We start from the raw sequence: 24,538 nt of genomic DNA, 5'->3' as shown, positions 1-24,538 counted from the left end.
ACCAACGACATTCTGCAAAGTGTTTCAGGAAATCAGTGCAGCAGACTGAGCACAAAGCCTTTAAATAGGTGAAGTAAAAAAAGCCTGAAGTATCACTCAGGTTAATGAAGCAGCTCTTTAAAGTCCTCATGAAATGATCATTACTTTTTCCTGGTTTCAATCCAGCGTTCCTTCGTTAAATTTGTTTGCTCATATTCCAAGTGTGAGAATTTAAAAACATCAACATATCTGTATTTTCACCTCATCTATGAAACGTTTTAATCATATCTGATGACTCACGATCCAATCAAATTCTTATCAACGCTACAGTATGTCACAACTTGTATCTTGTATGTGTCTCTATCCTGTTTCAGTCTGAAACACCGTCTGACACTTCGGAAGCCAATTCGGAAATGCAAAGTCCTGCAGTTCATCCGTTGTCCACTAGAGGCAGGCTGCAGAAATCACACATGCACCACATTCAAAAAGCCTGTTTTTACATCATAAATGTAAAAACACAACAGGTCGGATAATCACTGGCACCTACAGTTCGGGGTGTCGCTGACATGATTGACAGGTGGGCGGGATGTAATGGTTCATCAAGAGGCTTAAAACCCGCCTCCAGCTCTCAGCCTGGCGTTCGGTTGGCTGAAAGTTAGGTTGAGACTTCCAGCATGGCGGCTGCTGCCGATGAGCCTCCAGCGCCCCCTGCAGGAACAGACGGCTGTGACTCCGGCCGTTAGATACTCTCGCAGCTCTGTTTCATGAGGACTTTCAAATGAGGTTTATGTGAGGCCGCGGTCAGAGAATAATCTCTGCATCCTCATCGACCGCCGACAACTCGCACTAACCGATAATTAATTCAACACAAGGCCGAAATTAACTGAATCCATCTGTCTCTGCTCCTCGTTTATTTTTTAATAAAGCTGAACACACATTTCATAGTGTGTGTGTGTGTGTGTGTGTGTGTGTGTGTGTGTGTGTTTATGATCCATGCCACATCTCTGGGGATGATTACTCAGCTAATTATCTGACATCTATACAAATGAGAGCCGCTCACTGACCCATGAACCTCGCTCTCTCCTGCTCCCTTGTGTCTGTCTCCTGCTCCTCTGACCTTCAGCTCGCATGTGGTTGTCTCCTTTCCTCTGCTCCCTGTTTGTGTTTGTCATGTGGGAGTTCATCATTGTTGCCTCTCTCTCTCTCTCTCTTTCTGCAGTCTGCCGCTGAGTCTATGTGGATCAAGATTTAAAAAAGGAGCACCTGAGACTAGTGGTGAGTTTCCCGTCTCCTTTGTTTTTGTTCTGGTGGTTCTGCTCCGGGGATCTGCAGTAACAGGGCCAGACACTGAGAGCAGACGGAGAGGACAAGGACCCAGAGCTGCAGGTCTGGAAGGATGTTTAGAAAAGCCTCACACAGTCTGCTCGTCCCACCTCAGAAGTCCGGGGACTTTGGGGGGCGGGGCTTGTAGCTATGAACACAACTGGTTACTCAGTCCGTCTCACACGTCACACGGTGAACTTCCTCACGAGCTCGTCAAGTCGTTTTCAATCTTTCACTTTTGGTATTTCCAATCTGCTTTGCAATGTTGAAAAACACAAAGTCCTTGTCTGTTGATTTTTAAAGAGAAGTCTCACACACACACACACACACACACACACACACACACACACACACACACACACACACACACACACACAGCTGGCTATCTTATCACAAAGCTCATTGATTCAGGTTGTTGAATTAAGTCGGTCATAGATCTGATGCAGAAGTGCAAGTTAGAAAATGAGGTGTTCATTTTTGGCTTTGATATCCCCACCTATACAGTGTGTGTGTGTGTGTGTGTGTGTGTGTGTGTGTGTGTGTGTGTGTGTGTGTGTGTGTGTGTGTGTGAACGTGTGCTGAGCCTGCAGGAGGCAGATTGAAGTTTTCTGCTCCCCATGATGGAAATTCATTTTTACGTTACATTTAGCGGTTTCAGCTTAAAAAGAGTGTGACACCCTTTATCTTTATTTTATTCTTTATCTTTATTTTATTCTTTATCTTTATTTTATTCTTTATCTGTGTTCATATTATCGTGTTTTCATCCTGAAGCAGATCGAACCTTGACCTTCTCATTACAGCGTGTAAAACAAACTCCTCCCACAACACTCGAGTGTGACGGAGAGGGACGAGAACCTCAAAGAATTCTCTGATTATTACATCTCATCAATTCTCAAACTAATGAGCCGCTCTGACACACTGTACGCAAACACACACACACACACACACACACACACACACACACATTGAGATTTATAATAAGCACGAAGACAGACCTGTAATGTACAAACTTACACGTGCATGCAAACGATGACCACGAGAGATGGAAGGCAAACACAATGCATTCTGGGTAACAGCAACCCTAATGGCTCATTAGTTATATCCACTGACAACAAAGCCAAGTGGTGATGAATGGGCACTGTGGGAGGTTCCTCGCTCTGTGTGTGTGTGTGTGTGTGTGTGTGTGTGTGTGATTCTCTCTGTGTGGACGTTTGATTCGTATGCATTACTGCCTCTCAGCCGGGGTGGTAATTAGTGTTCATGCTCATGTTCACCATGCCCTGTGTGTCTGTGTGTGTGTGTGTGTGTGTGTGTGTGTCTCTGTTGAACCGGCTGATGGAGCTCAGGTCATGTTGTCGGGAATCGAGGGGGGAAAAGTTCCACAGGGCTCACGGACGTCGACCACAACAACAACCGACGCTCTGCTGTGCACTTCAATATGAAAAAGCTTCACGCTAACCAACATGAGCAGAATTATTGATGAGCATGTGTTCGTGGTGTGTCTGCTGACATGCAGATGTGACAGTGATGGATGCAGCTCCAGGTGCATAATGAACTGACACACACACACACACAGAGAGAGAGAGAGAGTGTGTGTCTGATGAGTCTCAGAGGTGCAGGTCCAGAGCTCATGGGACGGACATATTACCATCATTTAGAAAGTGAAGTATTGAGTCTTTTCAGGTGGGCGTGTCCTCGAGAGAGCTGCTGGTGTGCTCGTATAACTTCGCTCCATGCTTTGCATTCCTTGTCCTGTTCAAGGTGGATTTCACATTTCAGAAAAACTTGACATACAAAAAGAGTGAAATGCAAAGGAAGGTGTCCTCTACCTATAACTTCATAAATAAATACCTAAATCATAATTATAATTTATAAAAATATAAGATAGTTTCTCATGAATCCGTCGGCTGCAGCTTCAGGACTCGCAGACAGATGACGGATGGAGGAGAGCGAGGAGCTGAGGAATGATTTGCAGAAATGTCCAGGCTACTTTTCCCTTCTTCTTTGTGAGATGATCTTCACTTCAGGGCGTTCGGTGCTGTAAAAAATGACTGATGTAAAAGAGCAGGAGCTCAGGGATCACTACAGAGTGAGCGAGGACACGCAGCCTGCAGTGAGACGGATGGTGGAAATGTTAGTCAGCGTGAGGTGAGATTTCTAAAACCTTCTGTGCTGTGGAGGAAGGGCAGAGGAGACAAGGAGACAGAGGAGGAGAATAGGAGGGATAACAAGAAGGAGGTGCTAATGTTTGTATCATGTGATTGCTGCACGGTGCATAGACATGTATGCATGTCATTAATCTGCTGCGTTACGTTTCCTGTTCTCCAGCATGTTCTTGTTGTTTCTCCTGAACTACACTTTGCATTTTACATAAAGACAAATGTTCTCCTGCAACAAAGCTGGAGTTTAAAATGCTGGAGAGTCAAAGCCCTGAACTCATTTCTCCTTGTGTCACATAAATGTTGAAGTGTCTCAGTGAGCTCGGAGCTGCTTTGGTTGACTTTCTCTGTGCGAAGCTGTAAAAACAAGATAGATAGATAGATAGATACTTTATTGATCCCGAGGGAAATTCAAGGACAACCCTTTTCCTCCACCTTCCATCAGTGCGCTCGTTTTCCTCTAAACAGCACATTTAAATTCTTTCAGCATTATTTTAAGCTCCTCCGTGAGATCTCTTTGGCTGCAGATTGAACGTGGTGTCTGCACAGGTGGAAAGACGCTCATCGGTTATTTCCTTCAGAATAACAGATGAGACTCTGAGTGCAAAAACAAAACACAAACTGAATTACCAACCCTGCCTTTAAGATCAAAAATGCAAAAACTAATATATCAACTGCTTTCCCCGCTGGCTGTTTTGAACTCGTGTCTGCACTTTGTTCTGCACTGACGGCTATTAATCCGATATAGTTTAACATTTCAACCCTCAGCATCATCGCGCTCTCAGCTGAAAGAAATTCAACTTTTAGTCGCTCATTACTGTCACTTCCTGCTCAAATCAAGAAGGGGCGGGGCTTCTGATCTCAGCTTTGAGGAGACACTTACCTCTCTCTCTCCAGGAGTAGAGCTGCTGCTGCTGATGTCGGGACGAGACTCCTTTATGTAGTTCTCATGTTTGAGGAATATTTCACTTCTGACAGACACTTCACTTTGATAACCTTGAAACAGGGAGCGCGGGTGAGGAGCGTTCTGAACAGGAGGTCGTGGACGTGTGAATGTGGCTCATTATGATATGATGTATTTTGGTGATATCGACGAATTCACTCGCTAAAATTTGAGTTTTTGCAGTCGACTAATTGGGTGCAGAAGTTACTGATAGGAGATGAAGGTTTACTTATCAAACACTGGAGAGATGAGAGATCTCTCTGTTGTCGTTTGAAACGTGAAGTCTTGGAAGATTTACGACAATCTCAGGCCGACAGACGAGTTTAAATCTGGTGTGTCATCGAAGCGATTAAAGGGATTAAAAGTTGTTTGTTGTCTGAACGTTTGTCACTTGAATGTGTGCAGGCGACGTCGTGTGACATCTGAAACGAGAGGCTGTTTGTTCTGCTAATCTCAGAGAGGACAGATAACAGATTAGTCACACTGCAGTTTAGCTAATGAGTGTATCAGTGTCCCCAGATTGAATTAGGTCTTTCAGTTTATGCCGGACTCTCTGACGGGAAGGATGAAGAAGCTGAGCTGCTGGAGAACCAGCCGTGCCCTTTGACCCCAACCTGTGACTCCTCGTCTGCGTGTCATACACTCTCTCACGCCTCTCCTCACTCCGATCAGAACTCGATCGGCTGCTTTTCCCTCGAGATCCAAGACAAAGACAAAAATGAGAGAGAGAGAGAGAGAGAGAGAGAGAGAGAGAGAGAGAGAGAGAGAGAGAGAGAGAGAGAGAGAGAGAGAGATGTCTGCAAATGTCTTCAATTTACCTCGCCGTCATATTTGTCCAGCTTAGACGGCGTGCAGGAGTTTGTCTGCATTTTGTGGGTAAGAAACTTCCCATTAGAGGGCGACCTGGACTTCTTGTTGCGTTGCCATGGTAACGAAAGAGGTAAATAAATATCCTGCCACCGTAAGTCTACATCAGAATGCAAAGGATCCTCGGTGTGTCCGACCTTAAGCTCTCCACTCTTTCATTCACTGTACAGGAAGTAAATCCACTTCCTCTTCGCTGATGAGACCTCCCATCAATCAGACGCACATGTTGAATTATGACCTTCGATTAGAGATCAACAGGCAGGACGGTTAATCAATCACGACCTTCAGTCAGAGCTGAACACTGTGCACGTTCCTCTCTCTCCTCTCATCTGCTGACAGTGTGTGAAGTCTGACTTCATGCTCACCGCTGAGCAGAGAGAGAGAGGATGAAACAGCATCAAGCTGACACTCGTTTTGTTTCCACCACTGGAACAGTGAGACGGATGGAAAACAATCCGGATGCATCATGTTGTATTCTTGTTTCCCCTCGCAGGGTTTAACTCCATTGTTGCTCCACGCATGCTGCTTAAAGATCAGCGTTCACGTCTCTGTTCATCCGTCCAATTCTTCTGCTCAGAGACGTCAGAGAGTAAGACACTTCTGAGGCGTGACTCTGAAGGGGAACTTTGACCCGTCCAGATATTTATCAGTTTGCTGGTTGAAAAGCTGCAGAGTCAGAGAAATAGTCTTGATGGGAAGGTGAGAGCTAGAAACGAGGGTGATGAAGGACGGCTTTGTGCTCTTTACTTTCCAGCTGCAGCGTCCCAGAACAAGCTCGGCTGCACGTCGGGCCCAAACACGCACAGATGGAACTGTAATTATTAGTGTTATTAAAACAACGTGTCTAAGTCAAGAACAGGGCTCAAGGACAGGTGTAAAATATGGATTCCTGTTTCTGTCCTTGGAAACCGATCTGTGAGACATGTCTCGCTTTAAATCTCCATAAAACTTCTGCACGCTTCTAAAAAGGCTCAAACAAGTGTTGTCCATGTGTTCGTTCGCAGCTCTCTCTCTCTCTCTCTCTCTCATTCGGGTTTAAAATCGCCTGAATTTTTCTTCAAAGCGTCTCTATTGTCTGATACAAATAATCGTGAAAATAACAGTTTGAATTCAATGCAGAGAAGTATGAAAGTACGGATCATTGTGACGATCCCAGTCACTCCAGGAATTCCTCAGTGATTCTGAAGTTTTCAGCTGAACAGCAGCTCGGCTATCAAACATGATTTATTCTGACTTTCACGCTCGCCTGTCAAACTCTGCCAGCAGTTTTGGGACCATGGAGAGATTTTGTGTTTTGCATTTCTTTTTTTTTTTTTTTTTTTGGGTCGATGCGTTTCAACACGACATTCTGCTGCTCCGTCGACCGACTCCGATCGTCTCCTCGAAGGGAGCCCGGCAGGCTCAGCAGGCAGAAACACAATGATTGTTGAGAGACCAATTTGCTCCCTAAATTATTCTCGATTTGTGATAATGGTGTGTGTGTGTGTGTGTGTGTGTGTGTGTGTGTGTGTGTGTGTGTGTGTGTGTGTGTGTGTGTGTGTGTGTGTGTGTGTGTGTGTGTGTGAGAGACAGAGGGAGGAGCAGTGGAGAGGAAAGCGTGTTTGTTAGCCTCAGTGTTATTTGTGCTTCGTCATGTGAGGCTTCGTCCCCGTGGACTCACTCTGGTAATACAATGTATGGAGATGACTCTGCCCCTGAGATGCTCACACACACACACACACACACACACACACACACACACACACACACTGAGAATATCCTGCTGCAGTGTCGGAGAAGAGACGGAGACACCGTGTCAGCAGACAAAGTTTTTAGAGGAGCAGTGAGAGGAGACGCGCCGTCGTCTGCTCCGAGTTTAATTAGAGTTTTAATGAAATGCAAAACGTCACGCTTCACTGAATACTATTAAACCTGCAGACACAATACAAATCACATCCACTTAATAAGAAAAACAACAAAGCGTAGATTGCAGTTCCATTTCAAACAAATTACCTCATTTGTATAAATCAATGCAGCCCTTTGCATTTATTTACACGAGGCGTGTGACCACGAGGCGTGTGACCACGAGGCGTGTGACCACGAGGCGTGTGACCACGAGTCTCCTTTCACGAGCGTCAGCCAATTAACAGTGAATACAGTGAGGGAGCGAGTGTGTCTCTCCCCACTCTCTCTCCCAGATTTCCGCCTCTATCCACTTTCCTCTCTATAATAAAGGCATAAAGGCCAAAAATAAATCTTAAAAAAAACAAAAAACAAACAAACTTGAGTTCGACTCGTCGAGAAAAAACATCGATTGAGGTCTCAGATAAAGTAAGAAAAGGCTGATTTCCTGTTTGTTTTTTGTTTTTTTGGCCTTGAAGTTTCTAATTCATGTCTTTAAAGGATCAGAAGAGGGAAGAAAGCTTCAGTGAAGAGATTCTGTGATGTGAATGGAGAGCCGGAGACTTTACGTCAGGCGGCTTTGAAGAGAAACTTCTGGACCCGATGTTTGAATCATCTCTCTGCGTTAATGAGCGTCCTCGGCGGCGTTGATTAACACCCACTCCTTTATCGAATGGATGTTGATAAAGTTGACCTTCGTGGTTTATCGGAGCTCTCAGCAGAAGTTTATTCTGAATGACTCAAACAAATCACCGCTCAGACTCTCTTCATGATTATAAAACACTGTCACACTGTGCAGCATCGCTCAGTTGACACGTGTGTGTGTGAACATGTGTGTCCCTCTACTTAGTGTTGCTAGGCAGCATCTTGTTGTTGCCAAAGTGCTGCTTGTCTTTATGTGCTCCGTGCAAATTTCCCCCCCCGAGACAAAGAGAGACGGGGACGAGGAAAAAGACCGAGAGAGAATTAGACAGTGACAAACAAGTAGAGAAGCGCCTGTCCTGATCGGAGCAGCTCATTGGTCGGCTCCTCGAGGCATGAAGGAACAACAACAGCTCACAGTCACACACACACACACACACACACACACACACACACGTGTCGGGAGATGTCACATTTAAAACTCCAGGTCTTTTCGTTGAGGAAATAACAGATCAATGAAATGTTTCAGCCTTCACCTCGATGTGTCTGAACCATCGTCTGGAAGTGATCCGTGCATTGACATGGATGCATTCATTATTAATCTACACGCTCTCAGTATGTCAGATCATACAGGGAGTGTGTGCATGCATTGATTTGCGACAGAAGCCTTTGCAGGATGTGTCGTGCAGATGAACTCTTTGCTGCCATCGCTCCTTGAAGCTCCTTGAAGCTGTGAGACGTTTTGTTGGACACAAACGTCCTCAAACAAACGCTGACGGTGTCGACATGCGAACACAGCAACGCTTGCTCAGCAGGTGATGATGTGAGGCGCTCTCCCAGCCGTCCCATGATCCTCTGGGAGCTGTGGTGCTGAGCGAGGTGCAGAGTCACCGATAACGCACAGAGACAGAGACGAGAGCTGTTTTCACACATGCAGATAAACTCAGGCTGAGCCCAATGTGTGATCGCAAACACGCCAAATTTGTCATCCACGACTTTATCTGGGAGATTTTTCCGCCAGCTCCTCAGTAAAATTAAAGCGTGAAGTCGTTGTTCGCTGATGTGTGAAAACCTGGATTGAGGAACGGGGATGATGATGCTTCATATTCATCCAAACACGTAAATATACAGAAGTGCAGGTTTGGGGTTTGTTTGTCCTCCTCGAGTCTGATCAGCTCGTTCATCACTCGAGCGGGCGGCTGGATCTGCTCACTAACACTGTTTACACAGGTGAATACACTGCTCATGCTGCTACAGTGATGGATGGCACGCAGGATGGAAGTGTGTGTGTGTGTGTGTGTGTGTGTGTGTGTGTGTGTGTGTTTGGCATTTTCAGGTCAATCGTGATGAATGTGACACTCTAGACAAGGGGTGGGATGGAATGTGTGTGTATGTTCGATTGTGTGTGTGTGTGTGTGTGTATAGGTGTGTGTGTGTGTGTGTGTAGGTGTGTGTGTGTGTGTGTGTGTATAGGTGTGTGTGTGTGTGTGTGTGTGTGTGTGTGTGTGTGTGTGTGCCGACCTGCTGATGGCACAGATGCCTCTTTTTGTGTTTTTGCCAATCACTGATGACATGAAATCCCCAGAAGGCACCACACACAAACACACACACACACACACACACACACACACACACACACACACACACACACACACACACACACACAAACACACACACACACACACACACACACACACACACACACACACAATAAAAAAGAGTACGAGATGTTCTTTTGGGGAAAAAGAGAGAGAGAGAGTTCCATGTCCGGATTTGAAAAACATGTTTTTTGTTGGTTTTACTGGTTGAAGGCCAACGTGACCAGCTCACATCTCCAAGAGACGCTGCCAGGCTCCGCCCACTAAGCGCTCCAGCAGGTGTGTCTTACTTAATAATGTATCACAGTTTTCTCAGTGTGTGAGTCTGACGCAGTCGGGGAGAAACGCTGTTCCTCCTTCCTGGTCCGTGCTGCACCGGGAGCGATCCCAGGATGTAACTTTACCACAGCTCTTCTCATCATCATGTCAGAATCATTCATTTAAAGAAAAATACACTCACACACTGGCCCAGGCGTCATTACGGTGAAACGTTCACGAGGCCCTGAGGTTCCAACAGGACCAGCGTGTGTTTACAACATCCACCGTAAATTCACCTGCAAACACAAAGAGGCCGAAAACAAATATACGATGATCTCAAAGGAATCACAAAGAGACGCATTACGACTAAGAACAGAAGAGAAAACGACCACACACGGGTCACACGCTAACGTTCAATGAGTCCAACGCTCGGACCCTGAGCGTGTTTCTGTGTTTGTGTAGAGCTGTAATCTGGCTCATTATTCTTTGTTTGTGTTTATTCCCAGCCAACCAGAGACCTCTGAAGGTTTAAATATGCTGCTGCACACCTGGACGTAATCAAAGCTGATCATTATAGAGAAGCTTCGGCTGGTGTTCGACATAAAGACGTCTGTTTGTATCTCCGAGCTCGCAGTTTGTGATGAAGGTTACAACTTCAAAGAGAGACTTTTTGTCACATCTTGATCTGAGTCCTCCTCTGCCTCTGATTGGACTCAAACACTGTGACATTAAAAAAAACCAAATCAAACTGAAAGCCCGACGAGGAGCGATCCCAGCGAGGAGCGATCCCAGCGAGGAGCGATCCCAGCGAGGAGCGATCCCAGCGAGGAGCGGACGCCTGGTGCATTCGTTGTTTATTCGCCTGCTGGTGAAAGAAGGGATTTCCCCTGCAGAACATCCTGCTGCTTTTGTGAAAAGATCATGTTGTGTTTTAAAAGTTCAGACTTTTTTGATGGCCATAAAATGACCTCCTGCTGGAGAACCTTTTCACTGACACGTCATAGACGGTAAAGAGGTGGTGCTTGTGTTTGTGTCCCTGGCGGGAGGAATGAACGTTACAGGAGGGAGATAAAGAGTGAAGGACACAGCGTCAGGGACGGAGTGAGCCTCTCTTTTAAAAAGTGTTTCTGCTTTTATAGACGCGACTCGTCTGTCTGCTCGACCTTTTATCAGTTCCCCTGAGCGACAGGCGTCCTTGAGTCCCTGCTCTCGAACTCTTTGGTGAACATCAGCTCTCTCTCTCTCTTCTTCTCACTGCGTTCGGACTGACAGGAATAACACGTGGTGCTGGAATTCAGTATGACAGTCTGGGAACGCCTGACCTGACGGTTTCCCTCGTCCCTCCCTCGATGTGTGGAGGAGAACCAGCAAAACTTGAATCCAGAACCAAAGTTTGGTTTGTCCATTCTGAACCACCAACTTGAGCGTCGACAGGTGCAGGCGACCACTCGGAGGAAAAGGCACTCCACCTTTTTTTTAGAAAATCTTTCAACTTTTTTTTTTTCCCCTCCAGCCAATCAGAAAGGCAGATCATCTGGACCTGCTCCTGCTGCGGAGCTCGACCACGATGGTCCAGAGCCGATTCAGAGAGGACATGTAGGCACGGGTGGAGGATGGGGGACGTCGCTAAACGGGAGACGACGCCCCCCCACAGGGGATTTAAATATGATGGCTTTAACATGTGTAAACAAATAAGCCCCGTGTTTGCACTTCACCACGGCCGTATTTCACGGCACGCCACTCAATCTGTGCAATCCTCTCGATCCACCTGACTTCCTGCAGTTTGATGAGTCAGGGGGACGTGGAGTTTTAAAGGGTTTCATGTCACCTGTCTCTGGAGCTGCTTATTGAAGGTAAAACAATCAGCTGTTAAGAGGAAGCTTTTTAAAAAGTCTCCGTGGCTGCATGTGGGAGGAGCTTAGTTTGTTGCTCTTCGTGGTGATTCTGTCCCCTCAGTATTTCAAGCATGAAGTGCAGCTGGTGAAGTAGAGTCTGCAGCCGTGTCAGATCGAAACGCTGTTTGTGTCATTTTCAGCTTTTTAGCTTCAGGTGACTAAATTGATTAAAATGCCACTCAAAACAAGCGTCTCACACACACACTTGAATTTCCCTCGGGATCAATAAAGTATCTATCTATCTATCTATCTATCTATCTATCTCTGAATCTGAGAGCTCAGTCACTTGTGATTTTAGCTGTTTGATGAATAATGAAAAAAGACCCAGTTGGATTAAATGAGTGATTTCAATGTGTTGGCTTTGATTAACAGACTGAATGCCGGTTAAATAAAGAGCTTTCATCGTGACAGGTCAGTTTGTCCAAATGCTGTGTCGACTTCTGGATTTGCAAAGAGGAGGTCAAAGGTCATTGGCCCTCTGCACACTCTTGCTCTGCAGAGACGAGGACGCTGAACGGACGCTGGATTTTGAAGCGTTATGCACGATTTTTTTTTTTTTATGCTCTGTTTTTATCTGCAAACGTCTATTTTCTCCTCCACGCACAAACACTGAAGTTCAAACCTGCCCGAGAGCAGACAGTAACGAGACACACGCGGCCCAGAAGGCGCCGGGGAGATTGTTTTGAAGTTGACCTCTGACCCTCAGTGACACATCGTCTCACACTGCAGCGTTCTCTGTCCTCAGAGCATTAAATGAAGCACGCGTCAAAACCAGGGATTTAAAGGTCGAGCTTGAGGCAAATGTTGACTTTTATTGAGAGGTGGAACAACGTAGTGTTTGTTTATACGCTCAAAAAAAAGTCTTATAAGAAGATTTATACTCGATGAGAAAGTCTATGAAGGCTGCAGAGATTCATCTTTATGGATGGAAGGAGACGCCTTTTTCTTCTCCTCTTAAGTGTTTGATGAGCTGTCTCTGTGGAGTCCATTCAAAGGGAATTTTTCCCATTCAAGGTGCCAAAGTGAGATCTGAACACAGTGTGTTAACTCATGTGGACTGTGATTTCCATGCGTGGTTATCTGCTTTACTCCTCCAGTGTTGTGTCTCTTTATCTGGGTTTTTATTTCTTGACGTGTTGAGTGATTGAGGTTGTTTTGCACATGCACGTGTTTCTGTCTAACGTTTATTTTTCTGTGCAGATATTCTAAAAACTTTACTCTCAAGGCTCTGAATGAATCTGCTGTGGTCATGTGGGGTCGCTGACATTTTGAGCGTTTACGTTTGACAAACTCTTTCTGAACTCTCTCGGCCACCGTGAGAGAGAGAGAGAGAGGTCACACCTGAGTGGGGAGGTGGTTGCCGTGGAAACTCTTGGTGTCTGTAATGAAAACCTCAGCCCGCCCCGTTGCTTTCATCACTAATTACATATTGATATGAAACATTGATTTGTCATTTAGGCTGTGAGGAGAATGAAGGAAGGAAGGAGGGCGAGCGAGTGTTTGTGAAGTCGTTAATGGGAGAGAGGAATGTCAATGTTCTCTGATCATGTGCTTATTTAATGTCAGATTGAAAACAAATGACTTCCTGCTGAGCTTTGTTTCCATTATAACTACAGGTCACCGCTGCTTTAATGTACACACAACATACACCCACAGAGTCAGCAGGGAGAGGACGACAGCTCCACGAGCTCGATGTAAACACATGAGAAATAACTGAATCATCTGAGGGAGATGCTCCGAATCTGTTCAAAACCTAAAATCTAAGCATTTTAAAAAGCATCAAACGTGTGCAGGTACAGTGAAGATGAGGCCTTTATGTCAGTGCTGAAAAGATCAGAGAAGAGAAAACATGAAGCTGCAGTTTAATCACATGCACTCGCTCCAGGGGAATTCTCCTCATCATATCCTGTTGCGTCCTCAACAGCAGCTCATGTCGACTCAAGCGGAGCTGGCACGAGAAACTTCACATTTACCCCAAAAAAACCTGAGTTTGGTGCAAGTCTGAGAGCAGTTTAGTCATCACTCCTGGACTCTCACTGTGCTGCAGCTCAGCAGACTCTCCTCTCTGACAGCCAGAGGAAGTTCTTCTCATGTGTGTGTGTGTGTGGACAGTGACTTGGCTGAAGCGGAGGAAGGATTTGTTCTGCTCCTAAATGTTGGACCTGTGGTTGCTCTCATGTGTTGCTGTGTCGTCGTGTTGACACTGAGCCGTGCAGCAGGTGAACACTGTGACATCCAGCTCCTGTCGTCCAGCCAGACGCTTCATCTGTCACTCTGCTGCATCGAGTGCCAGCTACAGCAGCTCGCCTCGGGCCCACACACAGCACAGCCCAAACCCTGCGTGTGTGTGTGTGTGTGTGTGTGTGTGTGTGTGTCTGCAGCATAGACAGCTGATGTCTGACGCTGTGTTTGAATGTGATGAGAGGATGAATGCAGTCAGAGGACCATGAAGCACTTACTGTGACACGCACGATGAGATCAGGTAAAGAGAGGGAGGGAGAGAGAATCATCTGATCATTTTTACCACCCACCGTTGACCAATGACACAGCAGAAGCAGAACAAGCTGCAGAGACGCTCACAGACGAAGTATCTCTTAAATCAAGACACCATCTCTTGTATTATTCTGGACTTTATTAGTCGTGAACCAGATGCAGTGTTTAAGTGTTTTAGCATACATGCTAATTCTCGACGCCTGTGCACAGGAGGCTTTTGAAAGGGAACATTTTATTTTGAAAGTTCTCGTGCCATAAACACGAGAGTGGCTCTCCTGGAGAATTCGGAGTCACAACGACACCGCTTAGGAAAATAAATGTTGGTCCTCAGTTTTTTGTTTTTTTTTGTTGGTGAACTCGACCTTTAAATAGTTTATAACAGCACAGCAGCAGAATGTGTGAAAGGCAAGTTTATGTGCGAGCGGCTGTTTTCTGCTGAGAGCGCTTAACGTGGACTCGCTTTTAAACGCTGCACTGATTTCTCTCTCCAGGGAAGTGTGTGTGTGTGTGTGTGTGTGTGTGAGTGTGTGTGTGTGTGGGGGGGAAAGATCAGTGGGTTTGTCCCTCGGCTCTGTCCGACTCTGGTGATAAATGTTGGCTCTGTCTCTCTTTTTCCCTCTCTCGCTCAGTCTTTACCACCCCCAACACACACACACACACACACACACACACACACACACACAGGTCTGGTGATAAATTAGCCCACCGAACCTATCTGCCCTGGTTGCCATGGTAACACACGGTTTGGACCTCGCATGACGACAGGTTTAGGGCCCTTACTCTCCTTCCTGCCCTCATCTCTCCTCCTTACTACCCCTCACCTGAACCCCCCACCCCCCACCCACCCGTCAGTGACCCGTCTCGCCCTCCATCACGCTCCATCTGACCTTCTGATCCCTCCTTTTATCCCTCCTCATCCACTTTGATCGTCTCCTCATCCCCCAGCACTCTTCTGTCCCTCCTTTTCATTTTCCTCTCCTCCTCCTCATCATCGTCTTCTTCTTGCTTTTCCTTCTTCCATTCCATCACTCCTTGTGCCCTTGTTTTTCCATCTCATGGTCTTTTATCCCTCCCTCCCTCCCCCCTCACCTTCCACCATTCCTTAAAGCTTTTCATTTCCTCTGTCCTTCCTTATTTTATATCTCCTCCTTCATCTATGTGCTGTACCCCGTTTTCCCTCCTCTTCCTCTATACGCCTTCTCTCCTCTCTTTGCTGTATTTCTCCTTCATCGTCCTCCTTCTCTCCTCCGGCTACAGTGACCCGCTGTTTAAAGAAAATCCACTTTTAACCTTAAAGTAAGTTTATGAGACTGTTTTTAAAGATTTGTGACATCACAGGGACGTGCTGCCTGACATTGCACTGCACACTGAAAAGGTTATCTCACTCGCCCTGAACACACGCAGAATCAGGACCTGTGGCTACGCATTAGCGGAGAGATGTGGCGGCTGTGCACAGGCAGTGCATCAGAAGCAAACAGGACAACAAACATCTGGTTACACAAAGATAAAAACACACACGGAGCAGCATGGAAACATCTCGCTGTTCATGGAACAATATTTGCTGTCGAGGACGTCCGACATTTGAAGAGGTCGACCTTGCTTCATCGTGCGATATTGTAAATTGTGACGGTTCTGTGCTGAGGCGTTCGTATATGAGAGGTGACTGTCACATCACATTTAAAAAAAGGATCAGTTGTGAAAAGAGTCTTTCTCGACTCAGCCTCTGAAATCTCAAAAAGTAAAAAAAAAAAGATCCGGTGTGCGACACGAACTTCTGCACACGGTTCTATTTTAGGATTTGCTGATATAATCCTTTATAATCTGATCAGAACCTGAGATGATGTGTGATTGACTTGCATGCACAAGATTATTTTCTTTCAGGATTTCAGGGTCTGTTTGAAACTAAAATTAAATAGATCAAATCTAACGATCAACCAGGATGTAGACGTTTGGACCAACAACGCCAGGTGACCCGTAAACCTTTTATTTTTCTGATGTTGTTCTCGAACTTCCACATCCGGACTGATACACGAGATGTGTGTGTAGAGGAAAAGGAGATTCTGTGTCATGTGTTTGGGTTCCTGTTGCCAAAGTGTGTTGATTTGAGGTGTGTGAAACAGAAGGACGGAGCAGGTGCTGCCCTCCTCTCTCGCTCGCTCACAGATGGAGAGAGAGGAGCGGAGAGCGGCGTGTTTAAGGGCCGATGAACACCATAACAGGTTCGGTCCATCTGTCCATCCTTTGGTGTCGCACTGAGGTCTAAATCTAAATATTTGGCACACACACACACACACACACACACACACACATACACACACACAGCCAAATACACGCAGGATCCGTGAATCATCCTGGCTTTACACGACACGAGTAAACAAACTTACAAAGATCCTGTTCTCCAACGTTAGCTCACTATCTCTCTCTCTGCGTCACTTTTCTTCTCCTTCCTTCTCCTGCGTATTTTCCCGCTTCCCTGCAGGACGTTCCTGCCTCTGAAAACTGACGCATCAGGAAGTGAGACACTCTCAAAGCTGTGTTCGATTAAACAAAGCTCACAGATTGAACTGTGCAGGATGATCTCTCTCTCTGTTCCTCAGGGGTCAGACCCTTTTTTTTTAAATTCTGTATTTAAATAACATAAATCTGAACGCTTGTTATTCAAAGTGATGACTCGGTCATGCACTTCTCAGCAGCATCAGCGGATCAAACTCTCTGCCAGTAACGACTCGCCTTTAAACGCTGTTCAACATATTTTAATGATTTCAAACTTGTTTGAAATGCAGACAAAACGAAAGCCTTTAATCCTGACTTGTGAGGGGGCACAGACGAGCTGCATATATCTTGGTATTTTAATCGATGACTCACTCTTTACCACCTCACATTCAGCAGATGGTGAAAAGGCTTCACCTGAGTTTTTCTTTTTTTTTTTAACTTTAGGATCAAATCCGTCTTTACTTTGAAAGTTTTAAAAAGATACTGATTTCTGCCTTTTCTCTTCGACACTCTGGACTCTGTAAACATTTAAAGGCCTCACTCATCACGCTCTCCTTAAACACTGAAGTATCTTCATCTGCATTTATCCTTTATTCTTCTTTTTAATAAACTACAAACAGTCCTGTGACTTAACGAGCTGCTCTGATTGGACGCTTCGATGAGGAGGTTAGACGACTTGGCTGTGAGCAACCTCATCACGTATTTGTTCAACCCAGTCGCTCAGTTTGCCTACAAATAACACAACATTCAAATGTCGTGCAATGCATACGCACAAATTGCATTTTTACGTGCATATGATACGCCGAGCACCACATGGCGGCTGGTTAAGGTCAGGAAACGGGATCTGGAGAGGTTAGAATAGTTGTCTATGCGTAACGCCTTGACTCCTCCTGAACGTTAGGGATTGGCGTGTCATATGCACGCAGAAATGCAATTTGGCGTATGCATTGACGACATTACAACGTTGTGCTATTTATACGCAAAACTGTGAGATCAGGCTGATTTGTTCATTTATTGAATTGTTTATGTGTTGTGTATCTTGCACGTTGTGTGTGTGTGTGTGTGTGTGTGTGTGTGGCTGCTCGTTGTTTTTCCTGGTTAAATAAAGTTTTACATTCCTATAAAGTCACCTTCACCTGCCAAAAGAAGCTCAGTTTTCATTGTGCTTCTCTCAGAGAGACGTTAAAAGTTTGATTATAGTTTGATTAATGAGAGATGATTTGTCGCTTGTGAAACTTCACCTCGCTGTCTCCCTTTTTATCTGATGACTCGTCGTTTGTTTGTCCTCGTCTGCAGCTTCTCTCTCTCTCTCTCTCTCTCACTGCTGTTTCATCATCGATTCACGAGGTCACATCAAGGGCCACTTTTACTTCAACACCTTCAAAAGAAACTTGTCCTCGGTTGTAAAATAAAATGAGAAATATGTGACAGAAAAGACCTGAAATACAGCAAAACATCACTTTCACCTCACAAACACTGAGATCCTTATTTCTCTTTTTTCTTGTTCCTTCGGTTTTCTTCACATTTTCTCTTTCTCTTCCCCCCCTCATCTTTTCTCTTCCATCCTTCCTTCCTTCCTTCCTTCCTTCCTTCCTTTACCCTCTTTTCTTCCTTCCTTCGAATGACTCCCATGACTCACCTCCCTGCGATGAAAGGAGAGCAGCAGGTCTTCTATGAATCACGCTTCTCACCTGCTTTTATTCCAGGAATTCTTTGTTGACATGGATGTTGAAACCTTTAAATGAATATAGGACCATGAACGAGGAGTTTATGAATACATCAGTTACATATATACATATGGCCTCGGTCCTCCAGGTGCTGGCTGCAGCAGAGATGTGTTAACATGAACTGAGTCTGTCTTTGATCAGGAACTTGGTGGGTTCATTTCTCTTGCTGCCTGTCGTCTGTGTGCTTCAGGAAACATGCAGATTGTTTGCAAACCTTTTCCACTGGGATGGAAGCGAACGTCCTGGCCTCAGTTCTCCCCCCGTGTGGAGCGAGCCTGCTTCCTGTCTTTGCTTTGACTTTGTGTGTGATCGCTGCGTCCACACTTTGCGTTTGTGCTCCTCGTAAACGTAAAACGAAAACTCACTGAGAAGCTGAAACTGATTTATGTTCTCTCTCTCTCTCTCTCTCTCTCTCTCTCTCTCTCTCTCTCTCCTGCAGGTGAGCGACTCGCACCGCCCTCAGTTCTAAACCAGCAGCCCCCCCTCCCCTCCCACCTCTGTCTCTCCCTCTCCTCCTGCTTCACAAGGCAACAGAACGCCGCCATGTCCCTCCACGCCTCACCCGCCCCCTTCCTCCTCCTCCTCTTCATCTTCCTCCTCCCTCTCCCCCACTGCCGGGCCGAGTCCCAGCGCACCGAGCCCAGCAGTGACCCGGACCTGCGGGGCGTCTCCCCCTCCATGTTGCCCTCCGTCACCTTCCCGCCCTCCTCGTCTTACGCCTTCAGCAACATGTCGAGCAAGAAGAACAAGTGTGAGGAGGTGCCAGTCTGCAAACCGGGCATCCTGCTCCCCGTCTGGGTGTCCGAGAGACAAGGACTCGGGGACCAGGTGGCCCGAGCCGTGGTCTACTTCGTGTCCCTCATGTACATGTTCCTGGGAGTGTCCATCATCGCTGACCGCTTCATGGCGTCCATAGAGGTCATCACGTCACAGGTGAGACGCCCAACCGTCCTATCATCCTGTGGCTTCCACGCATTAGTGCCGTGCAAGAGAAGAGAGAGAGAGAGAGAGAGAGAGAGACAGAGACAGAGAGAGAGAGAGAGAGAGAGAGAGAGAGACAGAGAGAGAGAGAGAGAGAGAGAGAGAGAGAGAGAGAGAGACAGAGAGAGAGACAGAGAGAGAGAGAGAGAGAGAGAGAGAGAGAGAGAACCCACAGGTCGGAGTCGAACGCCCACTTGGAGAGCTGAAGCTTCTGTACACGTGGAGTGACTGGAGTGTAAGAGTTTCCCTCTCCATCCGTTTATCCTCTGTGACGGTGTAAATGACCCACAGCTGTTTTCACATGCACACACACACACAGACACAGACACACACACACACACACACACACACACACACAGAAATGAAAGGACGATAAGCATCCATTAAGGACGAGCGTGATGTCGTCTGGGGGGACAGTTGGTGGAAGTTCTTGCAGTGATACAGCTGTGAGAGTGTTTGTGTGTGTGTGCGTGTGTGTGTGTGTGCGTGTGTGTGTGTGTGTGTTCCCCGTAATGGTTCAGATGTTGAGGTTATGCAGTCGAGAGAGAGGAAGGGTCTCAGGAGGGTTGACTGGATGATGATGTTCAGAGGAGAGAGAGAGAGAGAGAGAGAGAGGACAGAGGAAGGATAATGGACTAAAAAAAACCACACACACACACACACACATAGACACACACACACATAGACACACACACACACACATTCAGCAACATTTTCCTCTGATTTCAGGAGAAACCCCCCCAAAGGGGGGTCCACAGTAAACACTCACATCAACAAAACAAAACAAACACGAGATAAAGGACAAACTGTTCAGAGAGAGACGGTTAAATCTTTATCACCAGCAATTTGTTCCAAAAAAAAAAAAAAAATGAAGCTAAATAAAAAAAACAAGTAAAATGGATCAAAAAGGGACACACAGGACAGACACACAGGAACACGGAGATCCTGTGTGTCCTCATCCTGAAGACCCGATGAAGAGGGACAGACCGGACCAGAGACACATGTGTAACCATGAAAAGGGTCCCTGATGATGATGGGTTGATGGACTGTGTTGGGTGTATCTGTCGTCACGTTGACTCTTTGCTTTGACCAAAACCTAAAAGTGACTGAAGAACTAGTGGACAATAGATTTGGTGAACTTTCTCCAAACGAGAGCGAATAAATGTCTGATCAGCAGGAACTCAACAACACTCACTAAAAGCTCCGACAGCAGAGGTCAATAAACTGTAGAAGAAGAAATAAGCAAATCAAAGAGTTCAAGTCTGGAGGCTCCGTGTTTATCTGAGTTCAAAGTAATCGAGTGTCCTGTTGAGTTTCCTTCAATTGTGTGTGTGTGTGTGCGTGTGTGTGTGTGTGTGTGTGTGTGTGTGTTTACAGGAGAAGGAGGTGACCATCACGATGCCTAACGGGGAAACATCAGTGGCGACGGTTCGGATCTGGAACGAAACCGTGTCCAATCTGACGCTCATGGCTCTGGGCTCGAGCGCTCCGGAGATCCTCCTGTCTGTTATAGAGGTACACACACACACACACACACACACACACACACACACACACACACACACACACACACTCTTGCTCCGGTCTTATCTCACACGTCCTCTCGCAGGTATGTGGTCATGGGTTTTATGCGGGTGAACTCGGACCGGGAACCATCGTGGGCAGCGCCGCCTTCAACATGTTTGTGATCATCGGGATCTGCGTGTGGGTGATCCCCAAAGGCGAGTCCCGCAAGATCAAACACCTCAGGGTGTTCTTCATCACCGCCTTCTGGAGCATCTTCGCCTACATCTGGCTCTACCTCATCCTGTCGGTCATGTCGCCCGGCGTCGTGGAGGTGAGACACGCGCCGAGGAGAAAGACGCTACGCTGAGTCAGCATAGCTGTGCATGCATGGTCTGAAGAGCTTCTGTGTGTGTGTGTGTGTGTGTGTGTGTGTGTGTGTGTGTGTGTGTGTGTGTTTCAGGTGTGGGAAGCCCTGGTCACCCTGCTGTTCTTCCCGGTGTGTGTCATCCTGGCGTGGATCGCAGATCGCCGCCTGCTCTTCTACAAATACATGGGCAAGCGCTATCGGGCCGATAAGCGCCACGGCATCGTCGTGGAGACAGAGGGCGACTTGACGCCAAACAAGGGCGGCATGGAGATGATGATAGACGGCAAGTTTCCAGCACGAGGGGGCGCTGTTGTCCCCGCTGAGAACTGTGGCGGCAGAGCTCAGGACGGGGCCGCGGGCGCCGCAGCCAATAACATCGGAGGAGGAACGCTGCCGAACTCCAACAGCACCATGGTCAACATGGAGAGCAACAAGGAGCTGGACGAGAGCCGCAAAGAGGTGGGGAGAACGTTGTGGTGATTTTGGCGCCCCCCTGTGGACAAAGTGTTTTATCTGCACTCTTTAAACAGAGAACTCAATCAGTGGTTATTCCGTGCACATTATGTACGTCCTCCAAGAGGAGCCGGGGTTCGAAGTAATATCACCACTTTGAATAAAAACATGGCTGCACCAGATTCTGAAGTGGTTCTGGTCCGGTTGTTTGGTCCGCACCAACAGCCCAAAGAACAGCACTGACTCACGTAAAGGTGTCAGGTGTGAAAACATCGAGTCCCACAGATGTCACCCTGTTTGTGATTTCACCAGCTCATTTTGTAAATCCGGCCGTGGAGACGCCGCCTCCTCGGCTCTGTGCTGCTAGAAATCATCAATAACTCTGTTAGTGAGTTAACGTGAGTTCATCCTCCACGCTCGGCGCTGCGTCATTAAAAAGGGTTTGATTGCTCTTTGTTGCTCCGCCTCTCCGTGTAGGTTGGAAATATGAGATCAGGGACTCGCTGTGGTTTCTCCTCCTCTCACAGAACTTTATTAGATTAAAGCTGACTGCCTCGTTAGCGGACCACATGTAACTCACAAGCACTGATCCTCTCTCTCTCTCTCTCTCTCTCTCTCTCTCATACACACTCGTAAACACAGGACTCTGACCACACACACACACACACACACACACACACACACACACACACACACACACACACGCACTCCTCCTGAAAGTTTAAGCATCCTGAGCAGTGAGGCGGTGATTCAGCGGATGAGCTGAGAGGTGAAACATAAACGCTGGATGATGTCAGAGTGTCCAGGGTCTGGGCCAATAGGGGGGCGGGGGTCCTCCGAGTTTAGTTGTCAGGGACCATGTGCAAAAATAATCTCACGGATTAGATTATAGCAGTTTGCTAATTTCCACCTGCAGTCCCCTGGCAGGTCAACACAGAATAAAACACACATCATATCATCATACACACATGCTAAGACCTGAGCAGTCGTTTCAATGACAGTAGGAAACCTCCCTCCTCCGACGGACCCCCGTGTGTTTTTATTGGTCATCATGTTCTCGTCTGTCCTTCAGGTGATTCGGATCCTGAAGGAGCTGAAGCAGAAATACCCGGACAAAGAGCTCGACCAGCTGGTGGAGCTGGCCAACTATTACGCCCTGCTGCACCAGCAGAAGAGCCGAGCCTTCTACCGCATCCAGGTGACACACACACACACACACACACACACACACACACACTCAGTATGTTACTCATACTGAAGAAACAGGACGACCAATAGGATGTGAACAGGAATGTTTCTGGTTGTGAACGTCTCCTCCTCTCCGTCCCTCCAGGCGACTCGTATGATGATCGGAGCCGGCAACATCCTGAAGAAGCACGCGGCAGACCACGCCCGCCGTGCGGTCGTCCCTGACGAGGAAGCACCGGAGGAAGAGGACCACGGCATCTGCAGCCGCATCTCATTTGAGAGCGCCCACAGTCAGTGCATGGAGAACTGCGGCGTCCTGAAACTGACTGTGGTCTGCCAAGGTATCCCGACTCCGTGCAGTAGACTGACCTGAGCGGGGTAACCACGCCATGCATGCTTCTCACACACACACATCAGAGTTCGCTGCCTCGTCTAACCTCCTGCAGCACTCAGGGAGTGACCTTGCACCTCTCCAGCTATCATATCTTAGTCTGCACTGGGACTTGAACCGGCCACCCTCCGGTCCCTGCAGACTGAGCTAATGCTGCCTCATGATAAAAGCAACCAGAGACCCTGGGTGTGACCCCGTCCTGTGTGGATGTAGTCGCTGCAGGAGGTTGTTTTTGTTCAGTCACTAAAATAAAAACTAGTGCATGTGTGGCGTTCCTGACTTCTTGTTTGTGCCGTTCAGGAGGTCTGGGGGAGAACACCTTCTACGTGGACTACAGGACCGAGGACGGTTCAGCCAACGCCGGCTCCGACTACGAGTACAGCGAGGGAACGCTGGTTTTCAAACCTGGAGAGACTCAGAAAGACATCAAGGTGACAGGACTCTAATCCCACACTGTCACACAACCCACCTGAAACACAAGACCTGGTCCTGGAGCTCTTCACTGAGCCAGCTCTGACTCTCACAGTTAGTGACATTATTAAAGGTTAATTTAAGGTTTGGAGATGAAACTTTAATGATCCCAGTGGAGAAGCTGAGTTATTATCTGATCGTATACATTATGGAACAGGAGATCTGTCACTCAGCCTGAAAGCTCGGAGTCCAGAGTTGAATATAAATGTGCCATGCTGAAAACATGCAGGAGCAGAGCTCACAGGTTTTACTCAGTGAAGCTGGATAAACATGGTGCCAGCTTCTGAATAAGCCACACTGTGTCTCTTCAAATCGAGAGCTATTCAAGGAGATCATCGAGGGGGGGGGGGGGGGTACCAGCAGGAACAGGGCGTCACGCTGAGGAGAGACAGGTGTTGGGATTCAAGGAGAAAACATAGAAGTGTGAGAGCCGGGTTTGTTTTGGGCTTCTCCTCCTTTAAGAACAACATTATTGGGCCACATCCACCGAAGGATTAAGATGCTTTCGGAGGTGCACAGAGACGGCGTCCTGGGTTGGCCTGTCTCACGTCACATCTTCGAGGGCGTGTCAGCACCAGCTGTCATCGGTTTGATAAGAGGGGCAAAGTGCAGGTGCTAATTCTGCACAATTCATGATGTTATTAGCATTATTAGGTGTGATCTGGCCCATTGTTTTTTTAACATCATCCACCTGCAGAGTGTCACGCAGTGATGAAACTCTCCTCACATCTGTATCTGAATCAGTCTGAGACGACCTCATTCTGTTTGAAGCAGCAGCTGATAAGAACAGGTGTTGATCGGTGTCTGTTTCCCTCTGTGGTTATTACAAAAGGGGGGGGGGGGGGGTGAAGGCCCGGGTCGGCCTGATTTCAGTCACTGGAGGGAGTGATGGAGGGTTTAGACGGGTTCTCTATCTTCATCAC

The 24,538-nt window shown here is 47.1% G+C and overlaps 1 protein-coding gene across 1 annotated transcript in view; it reads left to right on the top strand.

Annotated features, from left to right (window-relative positions):
• The first annotated feature begins 1,199 nt into the window (after positions 1-1,199).
• slc8a2b (solute carrier family 8 member 2b) overlaps positions 1,200-24,538 on the top strand; it is a 36,023-nt gene continuing 12,684 nt past the window's right edge. The window contains exons 1-8 of the mRNA XM_079354044.1: positions 1,200-1,254; positions 18,698-19,191; positions 20,617-20,754; positions 20,849-21,076; positions 21,206-21,571; positions 22,638-22,763; positions 22,899-23,094; positions 23,445-23,575. Coding sequence (XP_079210170.1) covers positions 18,802-19,191; positions 20,617-20,754; positions 20,849-21,076; positions 21,206-21,571; positions 22,638-22,763; positions 22,899-23,094; positions 23,445-23,575 — 1,575 coding nt within the window. The 5' untranslated portion in view covers positions 1,200-1,254; positions 18,698-18,801. The remainder of the gene's footprint in view (positions 1,255-18,697; positions 19,192-20,616; positions 20,755-20,848; positions 21,077-21,205; positions 21,572-22,637; positions 22,764-22,898; positions 23,095-23,444; positions 23,576-24,538) is intronic.

Source organism: Symphodus melops, assembly GCF_947650265.1.
Source record: "Symphodus melops genome assembly, chromosome: 10".
NCBI lineage: Eukaryota > Metazoa > Chordata > Actinopteri > Labriformes > Labridae > Symphodus > Symphodus melops.
The sequence above is the reverse complement of the archived record's forward strand: the minus strand, read 5'-3'. Positions and strand labels throughout refer to the sequence as shown.